Source organism: Homalodisca vitripennis, chromosome 5 (assembly GCF_021130785.1).
Source record: "Homalodisca vitripennis isolate AUS2020 chromosome 5, UT_GWSS_2.1, whole genome shotgun sequence".
NCBI lineage: Eukaryota > Metazoa > Arthropoda > Insecta > Hemiptera > Cicadellidae > Homalodisca > Homalodisca vitripennis.
Genome location: NC_060211.1, coordinates 125,460,462 through 125,482,701, shown reverse-complemented (window position 1 = coordinate 125,482,701; position 22,240 = coordinate 125,460,462). Strand labels below are relative to the sequence as shown.

The following is a 22,240-nucleotide window of genomic DNA, read 5'->3' as shown; positions in this document are numbered from 1 at the left end:
GAAGGCCCTTCGAATTTCGTGAATCGATTAGTCAGAAAGCTCATTACAGTTAAAAATCTGTTAGTTGGGAATAGAAGTTTTAACTATTCTGCCCATATTAACTGTTTAATAAGCAAAGAAGAAATTAATTGTTTAATTTTTATAACAACATAATATGGTTCTAATATTATTAAAACTAAATTAATGAATATGTTGTGGTCAATGGGAAGTTGAATATAATCTAGAGCCAACGTAGAAAAGGATAAACAAAAAACCTTTAAACTAATCTTTCTTTATTAATTTATCAAATGAGGTCTCGAGTGAAATTAAAAATATTAAATGGACTAATTAAAACCAGAAGAAGCAGGGTGAATTAAAATGGCTCTGAAATTAGCAAAAACCGTTTCTTTACTATCATAATTTGCTATCTTTAGTATCATTAATTTCCTATCCAGTTTGTATTCTTTCCCCCATCTGTTTTCGCTCTTATCGCTGCAAGACAAACAAATATACAAGATACAATTTTAGAAATTCGTGTCTATAAGAATTATATTATTATGTTTGAAAATAGTTCAGTTATTTTAGGAGACGGTTTACAATGAAGGTAATTTACCATAACTTAAAACGACATATTTTATGAGGTTGACTGATTAACAGCCAAATTCAATAACACTCCGTTCTGAGGCGATTGCACAACAGTGCGAGCTGTTATCAATTAATTAAGGGGGGATCGGTACTACCACACCGATCACCAAATCTATTTGATTAGACAATATTGGGTTTATTATTGCTTCAAAGATTGCAATAGATAAAAGCGGTCCAAATTATGTTATTAACATTTTAAGGACCATAGTCAAAATTTAGGTTTCTCAATAATTTTGTTTCAGATTTCGACTCCCGGCTTTATAAGAGTATGTTATCTGTGGTAACAAACGACGGTGGCTACTAACAGTGGCCCCATAATTCTGTAGTAGTCGCGATTAGCTTCTCAACTTCTTCAACGTAACATATTCCCGTTATAAATTTGAAATTCTAACAATTTTTGCAGAGTAATTTAAAACCGAAGAAGTAACCATTTGCTTAAAAATGGTAAAGGCTGTTGACTCCCAAATGCTGTGACGTGTTGAATAAAAATACAAATATTTTTACTTTTTATTTTTCAAAACCAAATGTAATATTTAGATGGCGAAAGATATGACTATTCTGAGAAATAATTAAAATTGTATCACGAGAAGAGAAAAAGTATCTGTTACTGAAAATGAAACAATATTTTCACACATTTTAATTTGGCAGCACCACGGAGTAGGTCTAAGTTCATTGTTGTCTGTTCCAGTAGCTAGTGTAATGTGACGCTCTTTAAGTCTGTTATTTGTTTGTGTTTGTTTTTAAAATATTTAAAACCCAACAACGAGTTTACACATTAACAACAATCCTTCAGTTGTGGTGGAAGCATAATAAAAATACTGCTAGAATAATTGAAGAATGTAATGGTAAATATCCAGGTGTCGCGATACCCACTCGTCAGTATATGCGGAAGTTAAATAACACATTTTAAGACACAGGAAGCGTTTTAAATGCCCCGAAGTGTGGTCGTCCACCATCAATTTGCAACTAAGAAAACCTGCAGTCAGTTACTCAAGCTTTTGTAGCCAGTCTCGGTAAATCGACTCGTAAGGCATCTGCTGAACTAGAAATATCAAGAAAAAGCGTGCAAAGAATGTTAAAGCAATTAAAATTTAAGCCATACCGCCCATTTTTACTCCAAGCGCTTCACGAGGATGATTCCGAAAGGCGATTGGAATTATGTGAGACAATACTTTATCCGCTCAGAGGCTGATCCAAATTTCTTGCGATCAATGTTGTGGTGTGATGAAGCATGTTTCAAATGAAATGGACGCGTTAATCGGCATTACTGCATGTATTGGTCGGACGTAAATCCTCATAACGTAATCCAAGCAGAACTCAAAGTGTCTGGTGTTATGGTATGACGTGGTATTTCGAGTACTGCACTGATCGGTCCTTATTTTCCTCAAGGAAATGTTAACTCGGAAAGTTACTTACGGTTGCTGCAAGAAGTAGTAGTTCCCGAGCTCATAAACAATCCTGTATTCAATATTCATTCGTTCATCTGGAAACAAGATGGTGCCCCAGCACATTTCGGTATCCAAGTTCGAGATTTTTTTAATAACGCATTTAATGAATGGATTAGTCACCGAGGTTCAATTGATTGACCTGAGCGTTCGCCAGATCTGACTCCATGTCATTTTTCTCTGTGGGATGTTATAAAGGAGACTGTGTATGCTTCAAAACCGCAAAATCTTGACGAACTCAGAAACCTAATTAGAAATGCATTTGAACTTGTTAATAACGATAAACCTTTCTTGCTAAAAATGTGTGATTCTGTTCTCAGTCGTTGTATGAAGTGTATACAAAGTCAAGGTGGACATTTCAAACAACTGCTATAATATTTTATGGCAATGTGTAAATAATTTCATATAATGAATTTGTTTTCTTGCCTAAAAGTATTTTATTCAATTAACCTACCACGCCTTTAAATTTTTCTTCTAGGGAAACTGACATATCCGCCACCCTGTATAGAAAGTTAACGAGCACTCACGTGATGTGAGCTTTTCTTCTGAAGTGCGGGTTGGCGCCACCGAAGCCCGCACTAATGGACAGGGGAATTTGCGATCGGTACTATCCTGACCTCAGATTATCGTCCAATGATCTGACAAAGAGAAAGTTGGATGATCTGAGGTTGGGATAGTACCGATCGGATATGCCACTGGCCATCAGTGTGAGTTCCGGTGGCCCACAATTTTGGAGAAAAATAATAACTTCCCTAAAGATAGCACCCACAGTCAAGCTGAGATCAGGTGAATGCTGGTAAAGGCTATCTTTAACTTTGGTACTACTAGTCACATATTTATGATAACCTAATCTGAACATACTTATATCACGTATTAACAAGTTTTGGGTAGGGACAGAGCGGCCTCCTTCTCGTCGAGATTAATTCCGTTTAGGAGGGAGAAAACAAGAACTGATAGTCCCAATTACATGTAATTTCCACAGTTCGTTAAATAAGGTCTGTTATTTCTTAATAATTAAGTTATTTAAGTCCCCGGCAAGATAAACCTTTCCAAAATAATAGCCTCCGGATGATAACAAATTAACGTCGCGTTCTATATCTGAGAAGAATAAGCATTATACAGTATTTCTTAAATATTGAATAAAATCTCAGGTATGATAATACATTTGGGGCAGTGTACGGTAATGTTAGAAAAGTTTAAGGTAATAAAACTTCTATCTGTTGGCAACCTTGTTATTAACTGACAACATTTTTGTTCTTGTTCTTCTCTTTTGCTTCACTTCAATGAATACGTGAATCGTAATCGTGGGTTAGGAATGTTTTCTTTCCTTAGTGTGAGAGTGACAAAGCCCGTTTATTTGCATTGATGAATTATTTTCTTGAAATGTTAAGGAAAAGTAAATAATTTAAAATGTCATTAGTTTACCATATTTAATTCACAATTCCTTGCATTTCTATTTAATCTGTAAATAATTAGTAAACAAACATTCCACCCACATATCTTAGCTCTTTATTGTTCTAAATCAGAGTTAATTGGTTGATGAGTGAATTCAAGACTTTAAATTGAGTAAATTAGTGTCTGAAATTTTATTTCTATAGTTTTACTTTCCAGGGTTTATAAATCACTTCGTTTGCTGTAAACAATATGGGTAAGTCATTACGTTTTACACTAGATTAGGCTTAATTTTAATGTTTAATGTACCAAGCAAGAATAAACTGAATCAATTAGTTCTCAGAATCATTTCTGACTAAGTTTAGCTGATCTAGCCTGTAAGTAGTTCATTATTTTAGCCATATGCACTCTATGGCTATAGGCTGTTTTTAACAAACCTACAATCCTTACTGTAGTTGATTGTTATTATCGACCAAATTCAATGTAATATCCAACTTCAATATTTTAAACTAATTGTACACAACATGCATTATAATTTATTAACAACAAAAATAATGCATTAAAATTATTATAACTCCTCAAACGGTATCAATTTACAATATCGTGACCATGGAAAGGTATGTTCATTTTTTTTTCCTGAAAACTACAATTTTTTCCTGAAAACAATAGTGAAGAAAAAATTCGTCGGCAACGAAAATCAAAGGAGTTACGATTTTTTGAAATCCTCTGAAAAGTCTGTTTTTGACAGTACCTCTGGCAATTTTACTGAAATTATGACGTTAATCCTGTCAACGATGCCTGCCCGCTGCGCAGTGCTGCGCACTGCTTGCTCTTTTAGAAAAAAAAATTAACTCGAGCTTGCAAAAGTCGAATCCCAGATCACGTGATGCCCCTAATCCTTAACCCTCCAAGTGTTGTTCGACAAAATTTTGTCGGTTATTTTTCATCTTTAATGCAATAATGCCCGAAAGGCATCAATATAATACAATGATATACTTTCCCCCAGTTTATATGCACCTGTGATAATAATACTTGGCTATAAATGCCCAATCCATGAAAAAAAAGTCCATTTTTCATGGTCACGGTATTGTAAATAAATACCCCTCAAACTTCTTTTGACTGTTCGCAAAGAAACTTCATCAGTTTATCTCACACAATTTCTTCATCTTCATCGCCATTTACAAATATTCTAAAAATTAGCTAGTTTTTGTTGTTTATTGTTTACATTAAACAATTAATACTATAATCTGAAATCAAATATATCAATTAATAATAGTATGTTTTCATACCCAGAAAGAATTTTTAGGCGATTGCGATCCATATTTGCACAATAACTGATATGTATCAACTATTAGGTTAGGACCAGGGGGATTCGGGTGGGGGGATAACAAACTACGAAGGAGTAGAAAAGAGGTGGAGAGAATAATCAGCATCAACACAAGCTATAGGAGAAGAAATTTTAGAGGTCCGGGCATTTTTGCAACAATTTCTACTTCTATGATGACGTTTATTTCTCTGTCCTCTCCTCTGCTCCTGTTTCTATTTTTGTAATATTTTCTACAATTTAGCTTCGCTATTGATTAGTTATTTTCAGCTATTTCGTGATTTGTCAGACTTTCTATGTTGTACATCCCAAAATAAAGACGCTTTGCTTTGTGTTTTCATGTCACCATTAGCCATTTTGTGTTAGCGTCTTTTGAAGTGCAGTTAAGTTTTCGTGGGTTGCTAAAAACATTGGAATTACCTTCAACGAGTGATTTAATGGTTGAACCAGTGATCAACAAGTATAATGGGTGTTTACTTAGTTTTTCAACAGCGATGCAATGAACAATTCGCAAATTGTTTCATTTTTTGTGAAACAAGAGTTTTGAACGGATCTTCATTGTGTGGTGGCCATTGTCCTGTAGTTAATTATAAACTGTTATTTCATTGTTTTATTCAATATTTTTTAAATTGCTATTATTATTATTATTCATTTGTTATTTTAATGATGGGTAAATATTAAAATCAGCGACTACTGCTCCAATCGCCGTAATTTTTTGCATACTACCACAGGTTAACGTAATTGCGCCGAAAAAAATAGTCCCAATTATCGCTAACATATAAAAACCAGTTTTTCGGCAGTACAATGTTGGCAATACAAAACACATAAATAACAAGATTTTCAACTATCAAACTAAAAACAATGGCCGACCATGGTCGTTTTGATGAATTAACAGTAGTCACGTGACAAACAGGAAAGTTTCCGATTGGCCAGGTGGATCACGGGACCTATAGGACGGCTTCGATTGACTGCCAGACGTAAACAAACAAACCCACATGGACAAGGAATAATTAGTGAAGTTATTGACATGGCGTGCGATGCTTCTTGTCACACGCTAAAAAGACCCTAGCTTGCCTATTCAAAAACTCAGATCACGTGATGCTTGCTCTTTTAGAAAAAAAATTAACTCAAGCTTGCAAAGTCCAATCCCAGATCACGCCATGACTGCTTACACACACAAAACTCAGACAGAACTAACGCAGGTTTCATACAGGCAAAAGATAAGCGGCACGCGTTTATCACTGATAAGATAAGACGAGTTTATACTAGAAGTAGTACCTGGACTACTGCCCTACGAACTAATAACACCAAAAAAAGAATAAATGCACTGTCAGTCAGGTTTTTTTTTTATTTTTTTGGGGGGCGGGGGAGTAAACGGCTTCGGCGATAATCGGGACTATTTTTTTTTTTTTTTTCGGTGAAATTATGTTAACCTGTGTTAGTATGCAAAAAATTACGGCGATCGGAGCAGTAGTCGCTGATCTTAAGATTATTTACCTAATGATGTTTTAATTTTTATTACTTTAATTCTTGTATTGGCTGGTTGCTTTTCTAACGTGGGATTATAATTAACGAATTTTTGAAAGGGCAGATATGGGCACTTAAATGTGATCTGAGCTTGAATTTAGGTACTATTCGAGGATGTTTTTATTCTTTTGCCAGCAGTGCGAGAGGTGGCGCCAAACATACCCACATTGCTTGCCAGAGGTATTTCGATTTAGCCTTTTTCACATGATCTGAGTTCCAATTTAGCAAAGCTTGTTATTCCCCCACCCAGAAACCCCGATTCCCCCGGTCCCCAAGATTGTTTTGACAAAATCCAAAGCTGAGTCTGTACAAGTTACAAAACATAAGAGTAAATAGCTGAAACTATAAAGTCAAAACCAGAAAAAGATTCATTCTTATAGTCAGTACATGAAAGGTATCGATACATCTAATCGATGATGATGATGTATTGCTACTTAGATAAGTGCCGAATCGTTCACCAAAAGTTGTATTAAATATATTTTTAGAAATGGTCCTGAACGCATACATTCTGTATAAGGAAAACTGTAAGTAGGCAGTTGACCAGGCTTCAGTTTACAACAGCTTTATTGAGGAACTGGCTCAGGAATGGTTACAGCAGAAGTGGTGATGGTCTAAGGTATTAATGTAGGCTTCAGCAACCAGTTTGGTGTTGAAACCTTACCTGGAAAAAAAAAGAAAGAGAATGTGTTGTATGTAGTCCTGTAAGCTTTGCTAAAGGGGGAGGGGGGAAGAAGGTGCAGAACTGCTTGTGTGAAGTGCAAAAGAGTTCCATAAAGCTTGGTACATAGAAGCCTAGAAACTGGTCAAAAGATAAAAAACAGAAAAAGTGCAAAAAAACTTAAATTATATTCAAATTCACCTAAGAATCTTTCTGCTCAAATTATCATGTGAATGTTTACAACCCTGTTATTGCTCTTCTTATACCTACCCCTCTTTTGTTTTTAATCCTCCCACCCAGAAACCCCCGATTCCTTGCGGTCACCAAGATTGATAGACTAATCGAGGCATAACCTAAAAGAAAAACAATTGAATAATTATTGTACACGAAATGTTTTTTGACTGCATAAAAATCCTTTCTAGAAATGAAAATGTAGGCTATTTAAGAAATTGTTAAATTTAGTAGCCTTATAAATCACCTAAGCTCTTGTAAAAGTTAAATTAAACTTTAAATCCATAATAACTACATGCCTATAACTCATAGTAGAAAAGATAGTAGATAGGGATAGAGGATTCATAAAAGCCTCTTTCGATTCTTTTAATTATTATTATGTTTTGTTTATTTTGTTTTACTGACAACTATAATCATTTTAAATGTTATTATTTAAATTAACTTTGTATTTCAATAGTAAAGAAATTGGATAATGTTACTATAACCCACGAGAACTCGCGCTACAAGAAGTTACGCAAGAACTCGCGTTGTTAGATTGAATCCAACATCCTCCAACCAACTAAGAATGGCTTTTTCATGGTCTTCATTCATTGCAATAATTGTAAAGTCATAAAAAAGCAATCTACGAAATATAACTCAAAAGCAAACTGAAAAACAAGAAAAATCACTAAACTGATGGATTTAAACTGGCAGTTACACGATCACTCGTGCCGTTAGATCGCTCCTAACACTGGGCTGACGTGATCACTCGCGCTGTTAGGTTGAAACTAATAACCCACTAGGCCCCCCCCCCACCATGAAGCCCCACCCCAGCGACTTCTACTGTCTAAACATGATGCAATACGCAGCAGACACCCATAGAAGCATAAATTAAGGGTTCAGTGTTGTAAGATAACAAATAAAAAAATGTTATATAACACAAAAAATATGTTAGATTCAATCTAATAGCGCGAGTGCTCCCGGGTTAAAATGCCCTGTTACCTAAAACCACCTGTTTCAGCCTTTTTAAGAAGTTTTTAAAAATTTCCGGCTATCCAAAGTTTAGTGTTTTTTGTTGTTTTTATAAATGTACTTGTTAAGCATTTTTCTTCTAAAAAACAACAAATAATGTTATGTAACCTAGCTAAAGTTGATATATCATTTAATACATATAGTAAATAGATAGACAGAGGATTACATTGTTCGCTACATTAATATATTTGGTTACTATTTATAGATTGTTTTGTCTTATATTCTTGTTTTCGTCACATATTTAACTAAAAATGTTCACTTTGTAAAATGTTTAACCCTAAGCATTCGAAGGCAATATTTATAATCTGTTCTTGAAGCTTGTATGGCCAGCTCTACTGGCCGCCACCATTTTGTCGGAAGCGAGGATTAATTTTTGCTGTAATATTATGTCAGCTTGTAAGGCCAGCACCACTGGCCACTAAACATAGCAGTTATTTTCTAATATTCTCTTTGTTTTATAATTAATGGTGAGCACTGAAACCTATGGAGCAGCTTTATTTTCAAGTAATTTTTAGGTAAAGCAGTAAATTTTAAATTGGCCTATAATTCTTTTCTAAACATTGACTGGGCACATAAGACAAATGAGGCGTAGTGGGCCTATACACTAAAATGATACATGGAATAGAAACCTAGAAAATTTTACAAAAAGACATGTGCTAACTATTCTTGACTAAACATAGGTTGTGTATTTTTAATGTTTTATTCCGTAAAAAAAAATAAAAGACTGAGATAAATGTAAAATACTTTATGTCTGAGTATAACATAAACTTCTGTAAATGCCTACTTTATAATGTTTTATTTACATATAAAATGTAAGTTAACAATATGCGTGTAAGAGTTAAATTTCTTAAATGAATGTTTATCTTTGTATTAGAAAGGTTGTTCATTAAAAAGTATTTTAAATTATTTTTCATTTCTTCTTTAAATGTTTTAAACTACTATGCAAATAACACAAGGATATTGAAGAATAATTCTTATCTGGGGAGGCAAACCACAAATATAGCCACCGAGCTGCCAATGAAAGTAGTGCGGCCATCTGTACTGGCCATACAAGTTACAAGGACAAAACTGCAGCAACCTGACACGAGCTGTCTGCAATACTGGTGTGTCCAGTGCTACTGCTGCTGGCCTATCGAGTGCAAACGGTTAAGTTGTAAACCAATTGAAGTTTGTACAGTAATTATAGAGATTTACTGTGTTGTTATTGTGAGAATTAGCTTAATTTCTCAAAACTCCTCATGTTATGTTGAAGAGATAAAAATCAAATGCTTAGTCTTCAGAAATTCCATAATAAATGTGTTGTTATTGCTCAAAATTTGACTTCAGAAATGTTTATAAAGCATTAATGTGCAATTTTTGGCTGAGCATTGCTTATTACTTATGGGACTAGAAAAATTTCAATGCTGTCTGTTTATTTGCCTATCTCTGTGTCTGCCCGTTTTATATCTAATAAACAAACTGACCTGTTTACTTGAAATTTTTAAAGAAGCTTCATTTCTATAAAAGTAACATGGACTTCATTATGGTGTAAGTCACTCCATGGGATTTGGCAGAACATTACTGAACATTTTTACATTGATCTTGTGTATAATGTTGATTGTAACAAGAAAATTGCAGAATAGATACTGTAAACAAACTGAGTACAATCATATGACATTTTATAATGTGTCATAGTAACACGTGTATCTCTATACCTTAAATGTTGCTTGCAACCTCAGCAAAGCCCTGTTACATCATACTACTACGTTATAGTATCCTGAAGTATATTGCAATGTATATTCTAATCATCTGAGATATGGTATAGATGAATTGATGGAATGTTTTTGAAATTTTCCAACATTTAGTCCAAACACATCTGGATGATAGTCTGGTATGCAGTCATTAATAGTTTAGTTGGTTAAAATGGTACTTTGATATTATCCTGAGGCCACTATTTCTGAAAGAGTTTCTTACCGAGGACCTAAACAAAACTGCATTATTAGAAAAAACAGACTTTACAAGGGGGTTCCCAAAAGAAACTACAATTATTTCTTAAAAGCTATATATTTTCAACTTTTTTACAAAATAACCTTATCCCCTTCTAAATACTCTCCATTACAACTAATACATTTGTCCTACAGGTGTTTCCACTGTTCAAAACATTTTTTGTGCCTCTCTTTAGAAATGGCTGACAACTTCTCCCTCTTTTTTTTACCTCTGATGTTGTCAAATTAATGTCCTTTCATACATGGAATAAGAAAAAGTTGCAGGTTACTAGGTCAGGCGAGTAAGGTATGTGGGGCAGCAGAACCATACCATTTTTAGCCAAAAAACTTAACAGAAGAAAATTACTGTGTGTATAGGTGCTTTGTCATAGTGGACGAACCAGTCTCCTGTCTGCCACAAATCGGGTCTTTTTTTGACAAACACTGTTGCACATTCTTCTTAAAACTTCCAAATAAAAGGTGTGATTGGTGGTTTGGCCTGTGGGAGCAAACTCTGAATAAACTATGTCCTTGCCACCAAAAAAGCAAATCAGCATTGTTTTGATGTTTGATTTGACAACAATTTTTGAATGGGGTGACGATGATATCTTCCAATGGCTTGACTGTTGCTCTGTTTCTGTATCGTAACCATAGCACCATGACTCATCACCACTAATGATCTTTGATAGAAAATCTGGATCAGTTTCAAGCTGTTGTTTCAAAACACGTCATGTTTCAACTCAATGTGTGTGCGATGTAAACACACACTCGGAGGTAGGATACCGAAAGTTAGTAAACATTTCTCTGCAATGACTTTGAGGTTACACCTTCAGTATGCTCAAAACCAACGTCTTTTCTACCAAATAAGAATTTTGTTTGAATTATTTCCTGTTGAACATCATTAAATCAGTGAATATAACATTTTCAGCTCAATCAAGCAATGTTTGATATTTATACAGGACAAAAATCTCTTATAATGCTTGCTTTTAATTATGTGGCCACCTACTCTCTCTAGTTCAGTTCATCGCCTGATTCATATCCCAACCATTCTGCTGATATTGGTAAAAATATTTCCTGTCACCAGTGTGCACGATTTTGGTATTTTATTAGACATGTTTGTCTTTGGTAAGTTTGGATCCTTTCTATTTTTTTTTTTTTTTTTTTTTTTTTTTTTTTTTTTTTTTTTTTTTTCAGGATTAAATATTGACTGTTGTTAAAATTATTAGGCAAGAGTAGGTGTTTTTATGAGTGGTTAGATTTCAAGGAGTTCATACTTGTTGGTTTGATGTCCAGAGTCTTATCATTTATGAATGAATTTGAAAGGCTTATCTTCTAATTTTGTATTTGTTATTTAATTATTAATAACACAGGTTCCAAAATTATACTGTTATGATATTTCATTTGTAATGAATAATAGTCTTGATTTGATGGCAAAGGTTTGATTTCATGAACAGAACGTACTTCGTGTTTGTACTATCAGAGCTTATGTGATTGTGTAAAACCCCACCTTTATGCATTGTGACTGTCTGAATTATGTTTTGTGTATTCTCATACAAACATCCATGCTTCTGTGCAGTCTTATTGTGGTCTCTCTGCTATAGCTGTGGGCTTATTATTTACTAAATTAGGATTTATGGTAAACCATTCTTCTTCTTAATTTATCCTACTTTCATTTAGCTCACAGCATGCTAGAGTAATAATTTAATTACATGTTTCTTGTGTGTATAGACTGGAACATGGCTATTTTCTGCAGTCTTTTTCGATGTGAATAAAATAAAATCAGGATTGGCAGTGTTATCTTGGAACAGTCATATCACAACAGCATTATGGGTAGATCAAGAAGGGCCAGCTCAGTTGAAGAAGTGGAAATGGTTAGAGCCGTCCGTAACAAGCTCCGTTGCGCCGATCCAGATATGGACTGTCCTCATGAAAGCATTGGAAGATTTTCTGAACATTCTTTACATCGTCCATACCGAATACAAGATTACAGGTCTTGTGGTAAGTTTAGGTGTAATAGTGTCTATTCTGTCAATGGATTTATGTAAGCAACTTTGGGCCCCCAGCATATCAAACATAGCTTTTTTTGTTACAAAATCAATTTTGTTCAATTAAAAATAATGAGTTTGTAGCCATTTTTTATACAAAGCAAAGAAACTAGTTGGTTTATATTATTTAGATCAGTATCAATATGTGGAGTTTATGAAAAAAATTGTTTAAAAGTAATTTTATCAATTTAAACTGTAACTTATAAAAGGTATTACTATTAACTCATACCTGAGAGGAATCTTCCATTCATATCATCTTTCAATTGCCCCACCTCCCTTCCCTTTTACTAATAAAAACTAGGGGATTGATATTAAACTAAGAGCTATTACATTTGTCTGTAAAGGTCTCATTAGGCCATACTAGGCAATATCCAAACATCTCTGTCAATGTAATCGTACCAACTCTATATCACATTTCGCTATGCTGTACCCGTACATAAATAGAAGTAAGATTGCAAGTCTGAAGGACTGTTGTTGCAGGAGCCAGGTGTGATGACTGTCTCACACGAATCCCCTATCGCTACTCTCATCGCCACCATCATGTGTGTGTCTGGGGTCGGCATATTCTGCGGGACCATGCATAGAGGAGTCACACTCACTACACTTATGCTGGATGAAGTTTTCCATATGAGACTTGGATGGTAGGGTTACAAATTTACTATAAAAATAATAATAATAATAGTTCTATAATTCAGCTATTAAATTAAACAATGTTTTTGCAATATTTGACCAGTTAGGTATCTAATAATAGTTACCAAAACATTTACCTTTTTCTAAGTGTTTTATGTAGACAACATAGTTATTTGATCAAGTTTCATGATGTCTCATGTTGTAGGTTGCTTTTAATTTATGCATTTTATTGCCAAGCTACTGTAAGTTGTATATCCAAAGTGAACAAATAATTTATTGTGGATGTTTAAACCTGTGTAACATATTCATTTTGCATTGATATTGTGAAAATGCAACATTAACATTATATAATTCAAAAGACTTGTAAGATTTTATAACAGTCTTTAAATGTATAGTAAAAGTTAGATCATAACTTTTTCTTTTATGTATAATACTTAATATTTGCTAAAGATTTACAGTTATGGTATTTTTTTTTCTAAACCCGTTTATTTAATTGTCTGGATATTGTTTTACTCTGTGCTCAAGAGCAGTTGCAGATAAGATTGAAAATAAGAAGTGTTGTTACTATAAAAGCTACTTTCACACTAAAATGTAAACGAATTGAAATGAGTGGTTAAAATAATTAAACATAAATGGTTGCGCTGTCGTAAAAACAGTGTTTACAGAATAGTTGATTACATTTAACACACTCAACTAATATAACTTTAGAGACCAAAGTGAGATCTTTTAATACTTTAGAGAGCAATGGGGTATAGCCCGGAGGGATTTTCGAAATAAGAATAAGCCTATATGCATACCAGGGACATGAAGAATGCCCATTTAAAATTTCAGTACGTTTGGTTGAATAGTTTATGCGTGAATGCAAAGCAAACAGTCATATTGGCGTAATTTGTTTGCAAAGTATGCAGTGGTACAGTTATATCTATGTTTATGTAATATGAAAGTAAACTGGAGATACAAATGAAAAAGCAAAGGAAAAACATAATCCAAACTTGACCTTTACAGTAGATTGTCCATGCCAAATAGCCAAGATACAAAATTACAATTGAGGAATTTAAATTATATGTAAGTTTTTATTTTTTAACTAATGTGGGCAGGGCAAACATAATACAGACACATTTCTATATGTTATGTTGGTTTGCACATAACTAACGAAATATCTTGTTTATGATGCAGGGCTGGAACCAGTTGAGATGCTGTTTGTGATCCTGTGTAGAACCAATCCTCTAACGAAACATCTTGTTTATGGCGCAGGCTGGAACCAGTTGAGATGCTGGTTTGTGATCCTGTGTAGAACCAATCCTCAAACGAATTATCTTGTTTATGACGCAGGCTGGAACCAGTTGAGATGCTGTTTGTGATCCTGGCCAGTTGAGATGCTGTTTGTGATCCTGGGTGGTTGTATGGCAGCACTGGGTCTCATGATACTGTTTGTGGGGTTCCTGGCTACTGGTGCCACTCGTCACAAAGTGTACAGGGCTTGGACTGCTCGAGTCAGTGGCAGGATCTCCTGTGCTGTGGTACAAAGCTTTTTACATCATCCTTATAGAAAATATATGGCAGAGAGAAACTGTGTAACTGCTTTTGGGTATATCCTTTCCTGCCTCATCGTTTATGCAAATTGAATTTCTTAATGACTTATAACTCTTTGGGAACAAACTTTCAATATATTAGAAGTTAAGTAATAAATGGTCACATTTATTATGTAACATATTTTAATAAATTGGTTTTTGAAAATCTGTAGGTAAAATAACAAAACTGAGAAAAAATGGTAACTTGTAAACGACATGAAACTTTTATGGTTAGTGTTCATTTTCAAGCATCACTGCCTTTTTTATGTGTGAAACAATAGCTAAGTAATAAACATACAGTCACTAAAATGTGTTTATGGTCTTACTTTGTATATGATAAACCGTAGCAGCAAACCAAATAGATAGATTTTGTAAGTAATATTTGATTAGTTCATATTTTTCCTTTCTATGGTTCATGTACCATCACATATTTGCTGTATATATGTAAAGGCAACAGTTTCTTGATGGTTAAAGAAAATAAACAAACAAAAAACAGATGATTCAAAACTTGTTTATTTTTAAATAACAGTGTGTCAGAAGACGCTTTTAGGAAAATCAATGTCACTGTTGATACTTACTGAGAGTAATGTCCAGTTAATAGAAATTAGATAGCTTGGAAAACAATATATGCTGCAATCAGAAAATTTAAATTTAAAAGTGTGCTAAAATAATAAATACAGGCAAGTGTCATACCTCAATATTTTCTTAATAAGGACGCCTTGTCTTGTTCAGCCAAATTAAAAAGGATAGAAAATAGATACCACGTCCACCTTTGTATGAGATATGATTTTATTTTTATGAATTATGTATTTTCCTAAAAAAATTGTGTTAACTCATTGGTGAATGACATGGATTATGTATTTACAAATGTTAAAGGTATATCCTCTCTCTTACGCTTTTTGTCATATTTGATGTTTGTCATTATTACAAATTTTCAAACATTAGAATAAAATATTAACTGCTAACCTATCCTGGTGGTTGTTTTCCCGGCTCTGGATTTTTTCCTGGAAATAAGTTTACTCATAACGGGCTTTCTATTCTTTGATAATTAGGATATCTATCTTAACATTTTCTTCATCTTTTCTTATCAGATACCAATCTGTTTAACAATTTTTTTTTACAGGCTTTTTGTTTTGGCTACTAATATTAGAAGAAATCTAATGTGTGAGCTGTGTGACATATTTGTTATTTTTTTATAACGTCATTTTGCCAATGCAACCTCATTTTTCGTTATCTTGGTAGTTTGCAATACTATCTACAGTTCTTATTTTTCAAAATAGATTACCTTATAGATAAAACTGTTGTTTATTGTGTTATACCACCAAAACCGTCATTCAGAAAAATATGTCACTTTATGTTGTTGGCAGACCCATTCAATTTATACATCCTTAATACTCATAGTGAGTTAGATGTCTTTGTTAGTAGTTAACTGATTCTACATATTGCCATTATCAAGAGAAATCAGTCATTTAGGGGTGCTGGAAAGTCTTGAAACGGTCTAATATCTTTATCTTTTTCGTAAACGTACAAACATAACACTTTGTACTGTGACATAGGGCTTAAAATTGAAATTTTTGAAGCAATCAGTAGCTCTGCACCACCTCAGGGGGATGGCCTGTAAGGAGTCGGTGAAAAATCTTAAATGTAAACATAGGTCTATGTGTATACCATTTTAAAGATCTTAATTAGTAGCTCATTATGCCGCAAATTAGATGTCAAAAGGTTAATTACAAACTGATCTTATGTGTAAGTTCAAGAATTGCTTAATTTTATTGTAACCATATCAGATGAACCTAGAAAACTTCTCACATAATTACTGTACAATCATCTATTTTAAGATGTATTCAGTATCCTGCTATTCTTCTATGGGAACAGTCCACGAGGAGTCAGTAGAAAATGTTTAATGTAAGCATAGGTTGATGTGCAAATTATTTTAAGTGGCTAGTCAAGCAAAGAAGTATGTCACAAACTGCACGTCAAAAGCTTTATTTGTTACAAAATGGTAGCGGTTCAGATTTGAAAAGTAAACTGTAAAAGCAGCAAGAAATTCAGGGAGTTATTTTGCTTAGTTTGATTTCACACTAACACATTTGTGGTTAGTAACAATATCAACACCAACTATAGGAGGTGTTCAAATTATTTTGGCAATATCCCAGCCAATAATAATACACTACATCGATGGATTTATTTGAACACTGTACATGTTTCTTTCTATTTCCCTATAAATAGATAAACTAAAATCATGCAAATCAATTTTTTCATTATACACAAGTTTTAAACTACTTGTAATAGCTTGAATGGGGTTACTAAATTGCATTGGCGTAGGTCTGTCCTTAAACTTCTCGCTCAAGGTATATTGTAGCAGTGCAGTAATTTAGTTTATCATGAATTGCCTCATAATTGTAAGATTGAAGTTTAAGACATAATGTTTGTCAATGATCACTACAATTCCAAGCGGTTTATATATTTCCTAACATCGTTCTTTATTGGGTGACGTGAAGAATTTTGGTATTGAATGACATGAAGAATTTTGGCCCATTAAGTTTACAATTTCCTGTGCACTCGTACCTAATGGTGATAATCCTAGGCAATGGAATAATGTTCCAATGTTATTAACACTGGCTAAAATCTGTACATGGTTCTAGGATGTATGTACTTTGAAAATAATAGTGCCATTTATAAAATTAATTATAACAAATTTTTTTACAATTAATACAGAGCAGTCCATCTTGGCCACAACAGAAATTATAAAGACATGCTAATCATCCTGTTGTTTTACATTAGTTCACTTAATTGGCTCCGCATTTTCCAAGCATAAAGAGAGAGCAAAAAATATTTAAAAAAATGGATAAGTAGATATTATAGATAGTAGTTGGACTCCTATATTGGATATTATGGAGCCACTACAAGAGCCAAACTGTAATAGAATATAACACTAAACGTGGCTTTACTTTTAGTGGTCTGTGAGATTCTAAAATCAATAGTGACCACGGTCTGAGCTGTATTTTAGTAATAGCCACTTCATGTAGGTTGTACAGTTTTTGGTGAATTTAATCAAAGAACACTACAAGATTAAATGATTGAGAATAGTTATGTGCCATTCATAGTGAATCAAAACCAAATAATACATTTCATGCTTAAAGAAAGCTACCGTACTGTGGAAATGGGAATTAAATTTTTAATACAGTTCCATCAATTCATATGAGTACAACACCTTATATTTATATTCTTAAATACATTGTATGTTATTAAAACTAGTATGATATACATAGCTATGGTAGGAAGGGTTGATTCAATTGAATTTTCAAAATTCAATGTATGTTATTTCATACATATAGTCAATTCTTCTATTATACTTTTTATATTGGATTGTTGATTTTTTTCATAAGAATAATAATAAGCATAACTTTTTATTTAACATTTATTAAGGTTCGATTGCTACCTAGGCAATGTACAAAATAGAATGGACTTAGTTAACCTACGTGCAATCTAAAATGTTTTAATTTAAAAAATTAATAATGTATATAATGTACATAATAATATAACTTAATGTAAATAGTGTGTGGAACCATTTAGAACCCTTAAGAATTTTAAGAATGTTGTTAAAGTTATAAATTGAAATAATTAGTGTTTTATTACTTTTGTATTATATATGTGTTTGTTGTATTTTAAAATACATATTATGAGTAAAAATGTTTATTATTAGATTCCAGTTTTCAAATTCACAAGAATTAATAAAGCCTGTTGAAGTACTCACTGGCATTATTTAAACACACATTGTCATAATAATTGTGTTTTATGGCAAATTAGTATTGCATAAAGTCTAGGAGTCAATTTGCACTGTCTAAGCACATAATCTTATTTTTTTTAATTGATCGCCTGCAATGCTAGTTTTGGTTGATATAGGAAGGGTGTCAAAAAGGTTAAAATACTAAACAATATTTTTCTCAGATCATATTTTTTTAATTGATAAGGGTAGTTAACTCTCTCAATCCCAGTAATATTTTGTGAAATGTCTCCAACTATTCCTGACGATTTACTGCAATGTCTCTAAAAAAATCCCATCTCTATTTTGCAGACTTCTGTGATAAAAATATTTGTTTACATATTTTTCAAGTGATTTTCAAGATTTAGCCTATTTTTCTTTTTATTCAGCATGAAATATAATAAATTATACTCTAGTAAGTGAGAAATATATATTCTTGCTATGTATTGTACTAAAAATAACATTAAAAAAATAAACAAATTTGTTACCGTACTTAGTATTTTGAGATGTATATACAAATGTACAGCTAAAAATAACAAGCTGCACCAAAGTGTAAATTGATTATTAACTACAAAAAAAAAAAAAAAAAAAAAAAAAAAAAAACGATAATTGACCAGTTTTTCAGGAATTGAAAGCTTACTAGGATTATTAGTCAACCTAAATAAACTAATATTAAATTTTTAAAAATACTTTAAAAATAAATATAAAATAACTAAGTAATAATGTCAAACAGCACATCTCACTCAAGAATAAACTGCGTAGTTAGTTGTCATTTATAGCTGATTTAGTATAGAAGAATAACAAGTTACTACACAATTGATTACACATTTGTAAAATACTAATTTGAAAAATTCAAACTTGTATTAAAAGACTTACATCCCAAGTATCAAAATTCTGTAAACGGGAGTGTATAGTACTAATTGGGGGAACAAAAAAAGCCATATTTTCAAAATGGAGATGCTCACCCCCCATACCCAAAGTCAAATCTTTGAAATGGTAACTAAATACCCTGTGACACCTCCAATTGAAAGTCATAAAAATGCTGTATTTTGGTTTAAAAAAATTGAAATCGACCAAGCTGTTTGGTGTCAGCAGCCAATAATGTAATTTCTTACACAACGATTATTAGTCTACAAACTACTGTACTACTGCTAATAACAACAAAATTACTCACTGAATACTGTTGTAAATCCTTTGTAAACTTCAAATAAAATGTTCAAATTGGTAGCCATTGTTGTTTAAGCAAACAAATTACCTATTTTCAAATTCTTGCCTAACCTTTCTAAAAGTTTCTGTGGTTAAGCGTCTGTACTCAGTAGTGATCCTATTTTTCAAGTCTTGGACACCAGTGAAAACTACTAATTTCAAGTGACCCCACAATAAAAGTCTAATTCGTCTACTGAAAATTTATCAGGGCTGATAGTTTTTTAACAATTTTCTAAACGGTTTTACTCTGATTTTCTGAATATTTTATTAATTTTGTGTGGAACTGTTTTTAGTGAACTTGATTGTTGGCAATATTTTTTTTTAATTCTATACATTTCAGGTCTCATAAATGATTTGAACAATTCATAAAGCATGCTGAGCTCATTTTTTTTTGCCAACAGTTCATCAATATACCACTTATTTACCTTAGAACTAGCTCTATTACTATTATGCCTGTTATTAATTCTAATTTGTTTTATTAAAACTTATTTCATAATAATAATGAATAACATTAAAAACATTTGCAACAGTGCATTTACAGCATTGGAGAAAAAGGTAGCTAGGAAAACATCACTCCAATTTCCATATACATTTTCTAGATAATACTTTAACATTGGAATTGTTTAAAATAGATACACACTTAAAGCTAGGCCCTGTATGTAAAATTTCTTTTGAAGGATAGGAGTTTTTTTTTCTTGAGTTTAAGTCTGCACAGTGAATAGCTGTCCCAAATGATCACTTATATGACAGTTAATAACTTTAGCAGAATAGTGTTGGAAGATCAAAGATGTAAAAAAGTTATCACTACAATTTCCACCTCACGTAGGTTCACAGGTAGTCATTTAAAGACCATATGAAAGACACAAGTTAAGAATTTGGTTAGCATCATTGTCACCTTTTAAAAATTGAAATCCCCACAAAGGATAGAATTTTTGTTCAACCTATTAATGTGAGATAAAACTTGTTCCATAATACTAAGGAAATTAATTTCTTCATTAGTGCTCCTGTAGGCAGTTACAAGAAACTAGTTCTACACTACAAAGTTGACCGTCCAATTCAACTAATTGAACTATTTACCTTGATTTGTTGTAAAGGGAAACTAGAGAAGATGGCAGTTCCTCCATGACCAATTCGCTTCCTACCAAAACTAGGCACTAGTTGGCTGTCATTAATGACTGCATTTTCATTCAATCTTTCTTCTGACATTCAATGTTCCATACATACATAGAATTAATATTACAATCATTTCCCACTTGATCCAATTATATTTTATTTAGTAAAGATTGAACACTCTGGTGAAAAACTGTCACTGAGGTTACACTAGAGTTGCTCGGGACAGCTGGCATATCACACCTTAATACATTAATGGACTTCCGAAAGGGTGAATGGAGTTTCCGAAGAAATTTCACTGTTAGACTCCTCTTTCTCTACATCCAGTTTGATACAATCCTCTGTTATACATTTTACATCCTTGAATATATCACCAGCTAACCACTTTTTACCTTTACCATTTAAATGCATTTCATATCTGGTATGAAACATCCTCTTCGACTTACTAGCCTCAATTAGCACAACATTTGAATGCTTTTTACAACGTTCTTTAAGAGCTGAGTTGGTTTTGTTGACTTCAGGATTAACACACAGCCATTCCACTGTCATGCCTCTTTAGCAGGTCTACTACAAGCATCTTGCGCATACCATTAATTTTCTGAGGCAAACTTGAAATTCCATCAATTGCTTCTACAGACTCGTTCTTCGCCACATCCATAACAACCACCATATCCTCACTTTGTACTCCATTAAGATTAAGATTATTATGCATTTCCACAACTTCCTTAGTCCTAGACCCAGGTCTTACAAAACCAATAGATTCAAATGTAGTTTCCTGTTGATTTATTTCCAAAGTAAAAATTATTCAAGACTATCAGCACATATCCATATTTTCTTTTCTTTTTCCTTTTTTTAGGAAGAGTTTAATCAGCTTCAGCTAACCATAGACCCCAACTATTTGGCTGAAATTGGCGACTTTCAGTCTATCTAGTTGTCTCATGGTGGATTATTTAATGGTGTCTGACAGTCAAGTTTAAATTTGTATGAAGCATGGTGGCTGGGCTTTTACCTGATGATGATTTATTGGATAAGCCAAATTGGCAATGCCCTTAGAGAAAAATGCCACGGTTTTCCCAAGCAGAAGTCATAGCAGTTGAAGTATGCGCCAGAAAGTCCACAAAAAGGTCTAAAGGTGCAAACTATTTTTATATTTTCAGAAAGTCGGGCATTATTAAAGGTGCTCAACGCCTGCTCCTTTGACTCTAAAGGCAGAATTGGGAATGCAAGAATCCACTAATGGAACTAGCAAAGAGGAACAAATTCTCCTAGGCTGGGTGCCGGGACATAAAAGTGTTCCTGGAAATGAAGTGGCTGTCGCTCTTGCCAAGATTGCTTCTGACAGCCTTTGGGTAGGACCAGATCCGGGCTGTGAACCAGTACCCTTCTCCTAGAATAAAGTTCTAGTAAGTGTTTGGGAAAAAAGGATTAGATCCGAACTTAGAGAAAGTTCTCAGGCATTCACAACTGTTTATCTCTCCATATGCAAAAGGGTGGTTAAGACTCCTAGATCCAAGCAAGGAGGATACAAGGAGTACTTGGGATGCTGACAGGATATTGACGTCTTAGGAAAAATTTGATGAGGGTGGGTCTAAGCCAGACTGATGAATGCAGGCTCTGCGGAGAGGCAGAAGAATCAGTAGAACACATATGGCCAAACTGTCCTGCCGCTTGTAAAATCAGGAAAGAATTCCTAGGAGCTTATATCCTGAGCCCATAGAATATCAGAACAGGTGCCC

At 33.3% G+C, this 22,240-nt stretch overlaps 1 protein-coding gene across 1 annotated transcript; it reads left to right on the top strand.

Moving 5' to 3' along the window:
* The first annotated feature begins 3,348 nt into the window (after window positions 1-3,348).
* LOC124363603 lies at window positions 3,349-21,895 on the top strand. Its single transcript, XM_046818859.1, has 5 exons — window positions 3,349-3,717; window positions 12,702-12,862; window positions 14,106-14,127; window positions 14,234-14,371; window positions 21,713-21,895. Exons 2-5 carry the CDS (start codon window positions 12,714-12,716, stop codon window positions 21,893-21,895), a joined length of 492 nt encoding a protein of 163 aa, XP_046674815.1. The 5' UTR covers window positions 3,349-3,717; window positions 12,702-12,713.
* The last annotated feature ends 345 nt before the right edge of the window (window positions 21,896-22,240 follow it).

Coding starts and splice junctions, on each gene's coding strand:
- LOC124363603 (XM_046818859.1), top strand. CDS start 12,714: ATGACTGTCTCACACGAATCCCCTATCGCTACTCTCATCGCCACCATC. Junction 14,128..14,233: donor TGGAACCAGTTGAGATGCTG/GTTTGTGATCCT, acceptor GTTGAGATGCTG/TTTGTGATCCTGGGTGGTTG. Junction 14,372..21,712: donor GCAGGATCTCCTGTGCTGTG/GTACAAAGCTTT, acceptor TTGACTCTAAAG/GCAGAATTGGGAATGCAAGA.